The sequence below is a fragment of the Perca fluviatilis genome, chromosome 6 (assembly GCF_010015445.1).
Source record: "Perca fluviatilis chromosome 6, GENO_Pfluv_1.0, whole genome shotgun sequence".
NCBI classification, from domain to species: Eukaryota; Metazoa; Chordata; class Actinopteri; order Perciformes; family Percidae; genus Perca; species Perca fluviatilis.
In genome coordinates this window covers 11,425,161-11,438,053 of record NC_053117.1, presented here as the reverse complement: position 1 = coordinate 11,438,053, position 12,893 = coordinate 11,425,161, and the positions used below count along the sequence as shown (strand labels likewise).

Sequence of the window (12,893 nt, the reverse complement as noted above, 5' to 3'; positions counted from 1 at the left end):
CGTAGTATTCCTGCATTAAGTCATGAATGAGATACTATTAATCCTTGTGCATTACTGATTCATGAAGTACTACATTCATGAATTCATGCTTTTTCATGCATGAAGTAATGGCATGAATGTGTTACCAAAATGTCCTTACAACCACTGAATGGCTGAACTAACAAACCTACAGTGGACCAGTTTTGAATGGGGCTGTAGGACAATGTAGTTACAAATTCAAAAATGTAACCACCATGTCACTTTCTCAGGTGATGAAGATGATGGGTCTAAACAATGCTGTTCACTGGGTGGCTTGGTTTATCACTGGCTTCGTCCAGCTGTCCATCTCCGTTACAGCTCTGACGGCCATCTTGAAGTATGGCCGGGTGTTGCTCCACAGTGACCCCTTCATTATCTGGCTCTTCCTCACCATCTACGCTGTGGCCACCATCATGTTCTGGTGAGATCTCCTAGTTAAATTCGCTATGAATCCCTCACTTCTTAAAATATGTCAGTTTTCAAAGCTCAACAGTGGACTATTTGTAAAATTCAGACACACTTGCACTGTAAGGAATCACTGTGCTCTCACCACAGTCTAAATGCCCCACCAAACACACTCATACACAAAATCAGGAAATGTTCTCTAACCTGCTTTGATCCATGTATGCATAGATTTATACAAAGTCTACACAGCAGAGGCACCAGATTAATTTAGAAGTGCGGGGGCCAAAATATGTGTGTGTGTGTGTGTGTGTGTGTGTGTGTGTGTTTGAGACACTTCATATTCAAAAACACAAGACAACTTTACCAGTAATTTCATTGCTCTGCTCAGATCTCCAACACCTCTCTGCTCAGAGAGCATCCACTGACGCTCAACAACACACACACACACACACACACACACACACACACACACTATGCTACTTTAACGGTCGAAATACATGGGGCATGGATATGGCTTAATACATCTGCCACAGCATGCCCGCACTGTGACCATAATTAGTCCCTCCAGGATTTCCCGGCCTTTTTTTGAGATTGTTGCAGCCCAAAATGCCTGATTTTGGGGGAGCTTTTGTAAAGAAATTGCGATAAAAGTTGCAATGTCTTTTGTATTTTTGTGGCAATGAAGTCTCGCCCTTCATATCAGAAACAAGGATGTGTGAAGTGTTTGTAGTTTTTTGTGATGAACAATTTTTTTATGTTTTATTTTTTAACATACAAAATAAGCAACTTGCAACCAAATAAACATATGTATAAATGACAAGACCATATGCCCATCACATGTCTCTCCCCAATAGGGGTGTCATGATACCAAAAATTCAGCAGTCGGTGCCAATACCAGTAAGATTCTCTATGCCAATTTCAATACCACAGTAAGAAAAAAGAATTTTCTAAGATTCCATGTACTTGAACATGAAACATGAACTTCTTTATTAAAATATTTGAAAAATATCAACATGTCATAAAAAGACATACAAAACATGTGCAATAGAGCATAGAACAACATAATAAAGTGCAATTAATGGTCCAGGCATCTTTTCAAAAGGTACTGTGCAAAAACAACAACAGTACAAAACAAAACAGTGGTTATACTGTAGCAGTGCTGCCATTCAGCTAACACGATCAACATCGTTTTGGCAAAATTTTATAATTTTTCACAGCATTTCACACCTTTTCTTGGATAATTCAAGGTTTTTACAGAGGAAAACTAACATGTCAACATGGTCTTTGGTAAGTCAGGAAGGTCTTGGACTGACAATGATTCCTGAGACACTAAAGACCCTTTCGGAAGCACAGCTTGAAGCCGCAATGCAGAGATACCTCCTTGCAAATTCTGCAAGTTGAGGTATTGTTCCTCCATTCATTTTCTACCAGATGAGAGGATCTTCGTCTGCGCTCAGTTCTGTCATTTTGCTATAAACTAGGAACTCACCATTTAACTTCTCTTGTGTGGAGAGCCCTGCTTGAGATGATGTGGCATCACTGCCATTCTTCTCCTTGAATGGCTGAAAGCAGATGCTTCAAATCAGTCTTTGACTTTTTTGATGGCCTGCTTTGGCTCGAGACCTCTGCTCCTGTTGCCATGGGAGTTTCAGATGTACCAGCTCCATCATCGGCATTCCCCACTTGCTCCAGGAGACATTGCTTCACGTCATCCTCCAGAGCAACAAAACTGTCCTTAAATCTTGGATCTAGGTAGGTGGCAGTGTTTAGCAGAAGCTGCACCTCCCTATCCTCATAACGTTGGTTGATGTTTTCCCTTACTACTCTCTTAATCTCTCCAGTAAGTAGAGAGTCATCCTCCTCATCACTGAGACAAGAGAGCATCTTCCATATCAGCGGTAAGAGAGAGGAAAGAGTAGTGTGCTTCTCACCACTGAGTGTATCTCACTTCTTTTAGTGTTTCTAGGATTGTGATGTCATTGTCTTTTGGCATCAGGTGCCATTTTTTTCTGTCCTCTGCCAGGACTGCACACAGAGCTTGCTGCTGCTCCACAAATCTCTCCACCATATCATATGAGGAATTCCAACGGGCTGGTGCATTGTGTATCAAATTGTGTTCTGGGAGTCCAAGGTGTTTTTTTTTTTTGAGTTGTCTCGACAGCTTTGATGACCTGGTGAAGGCAGATATGGTTCTGCGCAGCCCTGACAGGGCTGCAGATAACCTATCAATGTTGATGGCTTTATTAACGGCCAGGTGCAAGTTATGGCCAAAGCAAGGGATAAGTCATCTTTAAAGGCCTTTTGGTTGTTGGATGCATTGTCTGTTGTGATGCCTGCTAGTTTTGCATGTCCAGCTTCCACTCCTCAGTAACTACTTTGTCAAATGCCTCTCTTAAACTGTCACCTGTGTGGTCTGATTTCAGGCCACTACAGCCTAAACACCAGGAGTGCAACTCCCATGACTGTGTGTATGGTAATGGACTTGTACATGTCTGCAGCTCTGCTTGTCCACAGATCAGTTGTGCATGCATAGAATGGCTTTTATTTGAGATATTGTGTGACCAGGGCCCTTGTTTCACTGTAGATTTTTGGTATTTCTGTGTACATGAAATAATTCCTGGTTTTTCATCAACGAAGACAGGGACTTGGTCCATACATATGAACTCTGCTACACTTCTATCCAATATCCTGACCTCATTTGAATTTCTCTCATATTTTGTTTGCTTCTCTAGAGCCTCGGTTATGGTTGGCTGTGATTGCTGACTCTGAGTTGGCTGGCTTGTCTCCTGGATGTCATCCTCTGGTTGAAACTGGAAAAGGAAAATTGACATTTCAGTTAATATAGTTAATTGACTAAAAGAGCACAGGCACCTGCCTGCCCTGCCCGCGCGCGCGCGCGCACACACACACACACACACACACACACACACACCTACATTTTAATAGTAAATGCAGTCATTTGAAGTCAGACAGGTGGTGACAGGTAGTTCATTTTAAAATATTAAAATAAAAATCAGGGCTGTCAAACAACTTAAAAAAAATAACTAATCTCATATTTCAAAATTAATTAATTTAGATTAATCACAATAAAAAAATACTTTACCCCTAATGACTAAATCTTCTTAAATGGCATATTAAATACAAAATAAATCAATGTTCAGTGGTCACAATGAAATTTCAGCTCTGTCACTTGCAAATCGTCTTTTACATCGAGTTCTATAGGCATCGTAAATTTTTTTTTGGGGTAATCCTGTTTTGACAAACCAATTGCATATTCATTTGTAACTATATTAAACTAGGATATTCAGTGCATTTTGCTATGATACTTGCAAGATACTGCACATGCTCTCTTTCTCTCTCTCTCCTTCTAACCGAGTTATAGGCTAACCTTAAAACTACAGCATAAGCTACGTACATAACATAAGCCATGTGCCCACCATCCCAAAACATCATGTAACCTGTATTTCAGTATGACAGATAAAAAAAACTGAAAATGTTCATTCTTTGGATGTTACTATGAATCAGAACTCACCTTGAATTCTTTAAACAAATCCGGATGACGGTCTTTCAGATGCTTTGCTAAATTGGAAGTATTACCTCCCTTGGTAGCAGACCACGGTAGCATCTTTTGCATAATGGCTTCTGCGGATTAATGATAACGCCACGGTCATCTCCCTCATACGCAAAGTACTTCCATACACGACTCTTTGTGCCTTTTTTATCAACAAGTCGAGGTGGGGCGATTGCTGCAGCCGCAGTTGCCATCTTCCACATGTGACTTCAGCTCTTCATGCCATGTGTAGTTCCACTTGTTCGTGACCTCCTACTTCTGAATGTAAGTATTGACTGGAACACTCTGAAGCGTATACTGCCCCCATCAGTTCCAGAAGAGGCGCAGCACAGATGCTGCTAACACTGGCATCGTCGCTCATGGTGCTTACGGTGCTTCAAAAAAATGGGCATCGTTGGTGTTTTCTCATTTTAGAATCGAAAGGTATCGCAAGTATCGGTTCTCGTGACATCCCTATCCCCCAACACAAAGCTTCCTAGCAGCCCTCCAGAAAGCTCAGGTACTGTTTCTGCAGGGGGTGCTGGTGGGGGTGGGGGGGGGGGTACGCAGACCACTCTACCTCTGCCTCTCCCCCCCTAGGCTACAGCTCAGCTGACGGTGTGTACTGCACAGCGAACTCAGAACAGCGAACAGTGAAGTATGTGACAAATTGTTACAATCTATTTGTTTCTTTATAAGAGGCATACCTAAATCACATGCCAAATCACTATTGGTCAAAAGTTGAATGACTTGGGGCGGCCTCTAACTCCCCCAGTAAGAGCTTCCGCTCCATGTAGGCTGAGTGCTTTGCAGCGGCCCAGGTTTGAATCCGATCTGCGGCCTTTTGCTGTGTGTCATTCCCTCTCTTTCTCTCCCCCTTTCCTGTCCATCCACTGTCACTATTGAATAATGGGAAAAGCCCAAAAAATAATAATAAAAAAAAAGAAAAAAAAAAAGATGAATGACTAGTCCAGCTGAGCAGGCATCAAGTATGCCTTTCCAGTTCAATAAACCAAGTACTGCCATCTGACTCACACATCACAAGACAATGTTACAATGAATTAAATCATACCAAAGCATTGTATGGCTCAAAACTATGGCAATATAGTATTCACTAAAAATCGCCCAAGCAGAAAGCACAATAGTAATTCTGAAACGTGATTGACTGAAGATACAACAATGCTATCACACAACACAGCTGAGTGCAGGTTGCAAAATAACAGTCACTTAGTCAGCTGGCAACTTCACAAAAGCCAACATATACTGCACTTGACAACTAAGTCTCACACAGGCCTATAGCAGCATCACAAAATAATGATGCAATACACTTCTGATATGCATGGCATTGCAATAAACTAAACTAAATATGTACATTATCTGGTCACACGGTCACAACAGATTATATTAACCTACTCAATTTACAGATAGCATAATAGCTCTTACCTTTAGAAGTTCTAATTTCTTGTCTTTTTCTTTGCAAAGTCGCAGATTAAATCCTCAAAGTCAAGCTCCCTCAGCAGCTCGCTAAACCCTACTAGAAATGCGTTGCTGTGTGTTGGTAGCACTTTACAGGCAAAGCAATAAATGTCTCATGTGAACAGTGAATATAGAATCCACTCCCGTGGTACATTTTCACCATTGTGAAGGTATCGGGTCAGTGCGTCCAGAGCGCGTGTCTTTCTGCCGCAAGCCTCGTTCCCCCTCCGAGATGCTGGATATTTAGCCTCCCGATTCTGAAAGGCTAATATCCCTCTGGGTATAATTTCCTCTGTACGGTCTCTGTAATCGGTCCCCATAGTGCAGGGTCTTCAGAGATGATAGTACCTGAGGTGCCATTACCTTGTTCTGTAATGCTGATGACCGGCCTCATCTCTGCCTTTTTCCACAACAACTTCGCTAAAGTTAACGTTAGCTACCGTTAGCTGTGGCTGAGTGTAGCTGGTAGAAGGCAGCGATTCTTCCAAGCTAACGTTGGCTAGCTCCTCCACATCCTCCTTTTCGTCATTCCTAGCTCTTTTAAAAAAGATATTTATTCGCGGGACATTTTTTATAGCAGCCGCTTCTTTCTCTTCTTTTTCCACACTTTCACTCGCTGATACAACCCAATCTGACGGGGATCAGTTACAAATTAATTCCACTCTTTCAATCTCAACTTGTTCTTAGAAAACTGATCTTGAATCAGTACACACCCACCATTAGCCACAGTGCATGCGGCCTTCTCCCAATCATTACCTGTCCAGTCATCATACTGACTTATAAAACACACAATCACGAGACTTCATTTTTTGTAAACAACTTTTATTTTATTCTGATTGGATAATTATCAAGACTTCGCTTGGGCCCCTGGGCCATGCCCATAAGGATTAATGCCCATTAGGTAATCCGGGCTTGATCGCAGTTTGCCAACAGGGGGTGCTGCAGCACCTCCAGCACCACTACTTCCCGCGCCGATGTACAATTCCAACAATTTGGTGTGTCTTTCAGACCAATTCTAAACAATCCGGAGGGAGTCCACAAGAAGCAATGCATAATCTTGAATTGAATGAGGCGCACCCTCACATCGCGTGACATAGTTTTAATATTCCTACAATAATCAGATCCCTTTCCCATGTCTTTTTGAGGGTTGTCTAGACTCCATCCCCCAGGTTCTGCATAATCCTAGAATAATACCCAGAATACGCATGACCTTTTCCATATTTCAACCACACCTTATCTAAACATTCTGGTGCCTTCAGGGCTGAAGAACTGGATCCAAAAATCCCCAGATGGTGAAGTTAAAAAATATAAAAATAATTTGGCCTATGTTTTCCAAATTGCTGTTCCACATCGTTATAGGATTTCAACATGCCACCGAGATACAAATCCCCCAGTGTGACAATTCCCTTTTCCAACTAGTTCCTCCAAAAAAAAGGGAGCTCTACCGATACATAACTTTGATGAAGTATTTAGATATGGATCCACTTCAAACAGCCGGGCCACTTTGGTCCAAACAACATTTAAGTGAGATATTATCAGATGTGTTTTCACCTCACCATACAGTTTAACAGACAGGCTTTGTAATGGCAATAATGGGGCAAGAACAGATTGCTCAATACAATACCAGGGTGGGGCTCTCTCAGGAGAAAGTGACCAGTGGGCCAGATGTCTTAAATTAAAAGCATAGTAATAATACAACATCTTTGGTAACCCAAACCTCTATCAGTCGGTCTTTGTAATTTATAAAAATTTTTACCATTCCATATAAATGTCTTTGTTATCCTGTCAAACCATTTACAATATGATTGGGGCACCTCCAGAGGAAGGGATTGGGCAAGGTAATTCAGCTTGGGAACACACCATTTTTATAACATTGACCGTCCCTGCTATTGAGAGTCGCCCGTCTTTTAACATCACAAGAGATTTTATTCAATAACGAATCAAATCCTAACTAGGTCTTTTAACTAAGGAGAGAATAAGATACCCTGATATACGAAGCTTTGGCCACTGAAATGTATCCGGTTGAAGGCTGTTACACAATCCAAACAGGGAACAGGGATATACACCACAAAAAACACAGTCCACAGGATACATAAAGCAGGATAAATATATAAGGTAGGGAACAGAAAAAGTACAGAAAAAACAGGAAACATACAGAACACTACAAACCGGCAACAGAAACAGAACAAAATGCAATGCAAAATGCTGAAACCATAACACAAACACCTTTTCGGCATCGAAGGAAATAGCAGCTATTGGGGATTGTCTATCAGTTACAGACCATGCAATATTAATATGATGCCTAATATTATCTGACGGGCTATGCCCACGAATAAACCCCACCTGATCAGGATAAATTAAAAAAGTAATAACCTTATCTATTTGCCAATAATTTGTAAAGAATCTTAACGTATAACTGCATTAGGAAAATTCGGCAGTTATTCTTACAGTCTCCTGGGTCTTTACCTTTTTTAGGAACCAAAGTTATCAAAGCCTGCCTAAATGTTGGTGGCAGTGTGCCCTTCTCCAGTTCCTCTCTATATACCTCAAACAGAAGTGGAGCCAGTTCAGTTGCAAAACTCTTAAAAAATTCTGCTGTGAAGCCACCTTCCGAGATAGAATATTATAATATTGGTGTTTTAATTGAGTCAGGTTTCTCAGGCCATCCATATCACCTCCTACATCCTATAGCAGAGGCAGCCAGTGATTTGGACATTAAAAAAAGTCCGTCCAAAAAAAAATTCCCAGCTGGGTTCAAATTTCTCCAGATATAAACCTAGCTTAAAAACTTACACATCCTCTGTAATGTGAGAGAGGCTCTGGGGCTCCTGCATACTGCAACCCCACTGTATTTCAGAACTGGATCCATTATCAAATTAAAATTACCCTCTAGAACAATATTGTGGTTCCCTACAGCTTGTAATATCTTTTCCACATTCACAAAAATGCCTGATCAACTCAAGAGTTGGACACATCCTACAGATTGTTTGGATAATGCTGCAAAAGAGCATTACAGTAGTTCAACCTGCTTGAGATTAATGCAAGCACCAGTTTCTCAGTCTCAGAGTCAATTTGAGAAATTATTTTTTTAATTACATTTTTTAATGAGTTTTGATATGTCTTTTAAGTGATTAAATGCTGTTTGGTGATATTGGTGATGTGTTTTTGAAAATTTTGATCAAAAACAATGCCAAGGTTTCTGACATACTCACTGTATTTTAGGCATTGACATTTACATTGAGAATCTCAGTCTCGTCTGTATTTAGCTGTTGAAAGGTTTTGGACATCCAGCAATTAATAACGTGGTAACACTTTACAATAAGGTACACAAAAATGTAGGCAGTTACTGAGAAACGAATGATGAATGTATGAGGAACGAATGGTTAGTTAATGAGTAGTTACTGATTGACTGTGATTCAAGCACTAATGGTTAGTTACTGGTAAACGGACTGGTAGTTATTGTTAAATGAATGAGGAACGAATGCTTAGTTAATGAGTAGTTACTGATTGACTGTGATTCAAGCACTAATGATTAGTTACTGGAAAACAGATTGGTAGTTACTGTTAAATGAATGAGGAACGAATGGTTAGTTAATGACTAGTTACTGATTGACTGTGATTCAAGCATTAATGATTAATTACTGGTAAACGGACTGGTAGTTACTGTTAAATGAATGAGTAACGAATGGTTAGTTAATGAGTAGTTAAAGGAAATAGTATTAACATACATTAGTTTTTGTTTAAACAACCCCTGACTTCACTTTACCAAGCTTTTGACCAGTGTTGTAATGTAACGGAGTACAAATACTTCGTTACTGTACTTAAGTAGAAATTTCACGTATCTGTACTTTACTTCGCTATTTAAATTTATGTCAACTTTCACTTTTACTCCACTACATTTCCTAGATAAAATGTATACTTTTACTACGTTATATTTCCACTAAGCATCTTCGTTACTCGTTACTAAAAAATAAAATTAGAAGAAATGTGTGCGACTGCAATAAGGGAGGTTTGGCGAATCACTGCTTCTAGATTGCATTAGCGCGCGCTCGCGCTACGCTTTCTTTTTTTTTTCACGCTTGTTTGTTGCAAACCGCCATGGAAGCATGAGCACCTACTGGAGCACCTACTGGAGGACCTCCCGTTATCGTAGACCACCAGGCTCGACATAAGCAATGGCCCGATGGCCCGGGGCCAGTAAAAACGTATGTCGGGCTGGTTGCAGCCACAGTCACTGGTGTGTGCGTTACACGCAGCACATGTAGCCTACTGACTGGAAACGTTACCGAGGATTATTTGCCGCCGATGGCGCAGATGAACTAACGCTACACTCGTTACTCTAAGTAGGTAGCCTACAATAAAACCTCCATGATTAAAGAGTCAATACTTATCAATAACCCACGTACCTGTTCTACAGGCAGAAACACGTAGAAACCGATATTACAGTCTGCGCTGTCCACTCTCGTCCACCGCGCTGTGCAAACACAGCTCTACTCTGCAAATAGCGACTTTACAAACGAGCTAAAATGAAAGATGTCAGTTTGTAGTCTAACTGTTTGTCTTAATTTGCAACCAATCTTGAACTTTGGACAAACTATTGTAAACGTAGCTGATTTCTAAACGAGCCATCCTCTCCGCTGGAGCGGTAAACCTATGGTTGTAGGCTATTTTAAGACCAAAACAAATACACGTGGCTACTTAATATGCACGTGAATGACGCGTTCTTCATTGTTGACGATGTTGCCAGTTGTATTATTTAGCAACAGAATCGTCTTATTTCAAATTAGGCATACAGGACTAATCTGAGATCATTTTCTAGTTAAGTAGCCTATCTAGTTATCATTATGGATTTTCCATGTTTTTAGGGGTTTGCTTACTAATGTAAAAAATATAGCATTAATTTAGTAAGAAAGTGAAAATATCAAGATGACAAGATGATGCGTATTAGGTATAATTTTATTTTCTTTATTTGAATGTAGTTGATGACCCCTGGTCTAGCTTTGCTGCTAATAGCACAACATCCAGTGGCAGTGGCTAGCTTTTTTCCTGCTTTTTTGTCCTTTTCCAATCACACCTATGATATTTCTTTCAGGGCCAGTAAAAATGTAGAAGGGGCCAGCAAAACTCTGATCTACTGGCCCCTGGGGCCAGTGGGGATTTTTTTTAATGTTGAGCCCTGCGACCACCCCGACAATAGTGGTGAACTCGGTGAACAGGGTAATGGTGAAGATAACGTCATACACCTGTGTTGCAAGAAATGTTTCTGTACATTGATGTCAGCTCTAAACATATGCTGTTTGTTCTTTGAACTTAAGAGAATTGTGCCTGAAAAGTCCCTGAATATGCTTTATGCTTTACTATAAGAAAGCCACAATAAAAGTTCTAACCGCTTGCTTTTAAAAAAAACAAACTTTTACTTTTGATACTTAAGTACATTAAATATCAGAAAATTACTTTTGATACTTAAGTACAGTATATATCAGATACTTTAAGACTTTTACTTAAGTAATATTCTAAAAGGTAACTTTCACTTCACACCGAAGTCTTTTTCTAGTACGATACTTGCACTTTTACTCAAGTATTGCTTTCTAGTACTTTATACAACACTGCTTTTGACTAAGAATCATTTGTTTGACTCATAAAATATATGAGATTTCAAAAAACTACTAATGATAAAGGAACCCATCTATCTTCCCTTTGTTTTCCAGTTTTTTGGTGTCAGTAATCTACTCTAAGGCCAAGCTGGCTTCAGCCTGTGGAGGAATCGTCTATTTCCTAAGCTACGTGCCCTACATGTATGTGGCCATTAGAGAGGAGGTGGCCCATGATAAGATCACTGCCTTTGAGAAGTGCATCGCTGTAAGGCCTTTTTATTTATTTTTTTTCACATTATTTGACATGGTAAAATGTGCTCCATGTGTTGTCACTGTGAGTTATTACTTAAATAATCCAGATGATACTTAGTTGAATAAATTATTGTTTCACATGTCCCCTCCAGTCTCTGATGTCAACCACAGCCTTTGGTCTGGGCTCCAAGTATTTTGCATTGTATGAGGTAGCAGGTGTTGGCATCCAGTGGCGGACCATCAGCCAGTCACCGGTAGAAGGCGATGACTTTAACCTGGGTCTATCCATGATGATGCTCATCATCGATGCCGGTGTGTATGGTGTGCTCACTTGGTACATAGAGGCTGTGCATCCAGGTATGAAATCGTTGCCCGCAGAATCTCCACTATCTCATTCTAAATGTTTAACATAAACTTTCAGATAGATCAGATGAAATGTGATTTCCCTCTCTTTTAGGAATGTATGGGCTGCCCCGCCCATGGTACTTCCCCCTGCAGAGGTCCTATTGGTCAGGCAGTGGACGTGTCGAGACCTGGGATTGGCCATGGTGTGGAGGCGGGGCTGCCAAGCTCAGTGTGATGGAGGAGGATCAGGCTTGTGCAATGGACCAGCGGAGATCTGGTATAGACAAATTATTATTTTGGGCTGACGAGGACAGCTTGTGGATGAGATTCTAACTGAACAGCTACCACTACAAATATAATCTAAGTTATAATGTGAAAAACACTGCAGCTATTTCATCAGAATGACATGACATAAATAAACGTTACTAAATGTAACATGAATAAAACTTTAAAGGTCCCATGGCATGACAATGTCACTTTATGAGGTTTTTAAACATTAATATGCGTTCCCCCAGCCTGCTTATGGTCCCCCAGTGGCTAGAAATGGCAATAAGTGTAAACTGAGCCCTGGGTATCCTGCTCTGCCTTTGAGAAAATGAAAGCTCAGATGGGCCGATCTGGAATCTGCTCCTTATGAGGTCTCTGCTTTGCCCGCCCAGAGAATTTGGCCCACTGATGAGAGAGAGGCATCATGGCATTCAAACAAGCAAAGTGGCAGTTGGTCAAGGCCACACCCCCACTCTCCACCTTGCCCCCCCCCCTCTCTCCTCCTCAATAGCTACAGACACAGAAATGGCACATACTAAGGAAAGCTCATTGTGGGACTGGCTCTAGTGGCTGTAATTCTGCCCCAAGGCTGAATTTCGGGAAAGAGACTTCAGATACAGTATTAGGGGACCACTAAGGCCTATATAAAAGAGACTTCAGATACAGTATTAGGGGACCACTAAGGTCTATATAAAAACATCCAAAGAGCACCATGTCATGGGACCTTTAATACATTAACTTGTCCGTGAACAGACACATTTTAATCGGCAATGGTGGTTAACAATGAAAACAACTCCGATAATCCCACACATCTTCAAAAGTCTTTGTTTACCTCCATTGTGTCGATTGAGAGACCCCTGGTGGCAGAAAATTACATATTGTACTTTTAAAGGGGTGATAGAATGATTATATAGGGTATTTCACACTGTTCCTTATGGTCTCCTAATGGGGTATGTAACATTGGTTGGGCTGAAAATGGCCTGGTT

General features: G+C 40.8%; 1 protein-coding gene across 8 annotated transcripts in view; it reads left to right on the top strand.

Annotated features, from left to right (window-relative positions):
• Positions 1 to 12,893, top strand: part of abca2 (ATP-binding cassette, sub-family A (ABC1), member 2) — a 280,330-nt gene that overhangs the window by 127,661 nt on the left and 139,776 nt on the right. For all 8 annotated transcript variants that reach the window (XM_039804281.1, XM_039804283.1, XM_039804279.1 and 5 more), the window contains 4 exons: positions 249 to 439; positions 11,158 to 11,308; positions 11,448 to 11,652; positions 11,753 to 11,917. In XM_039804281.1, coding sequence (XP_039660215.1) covers positions 249 to 439; positions 11,158 to 11,308; positions 11,448 to 11,652; positions 11,753 to 11,917 — 712 coding nt within the window. The remainder of the gene's footprint in view (positions 1 to 248; positions 440 to 11,157; positions 11,309 to 11,447; positions 11,653 to 11,752; positions 11,918 to 12,893) is intronic.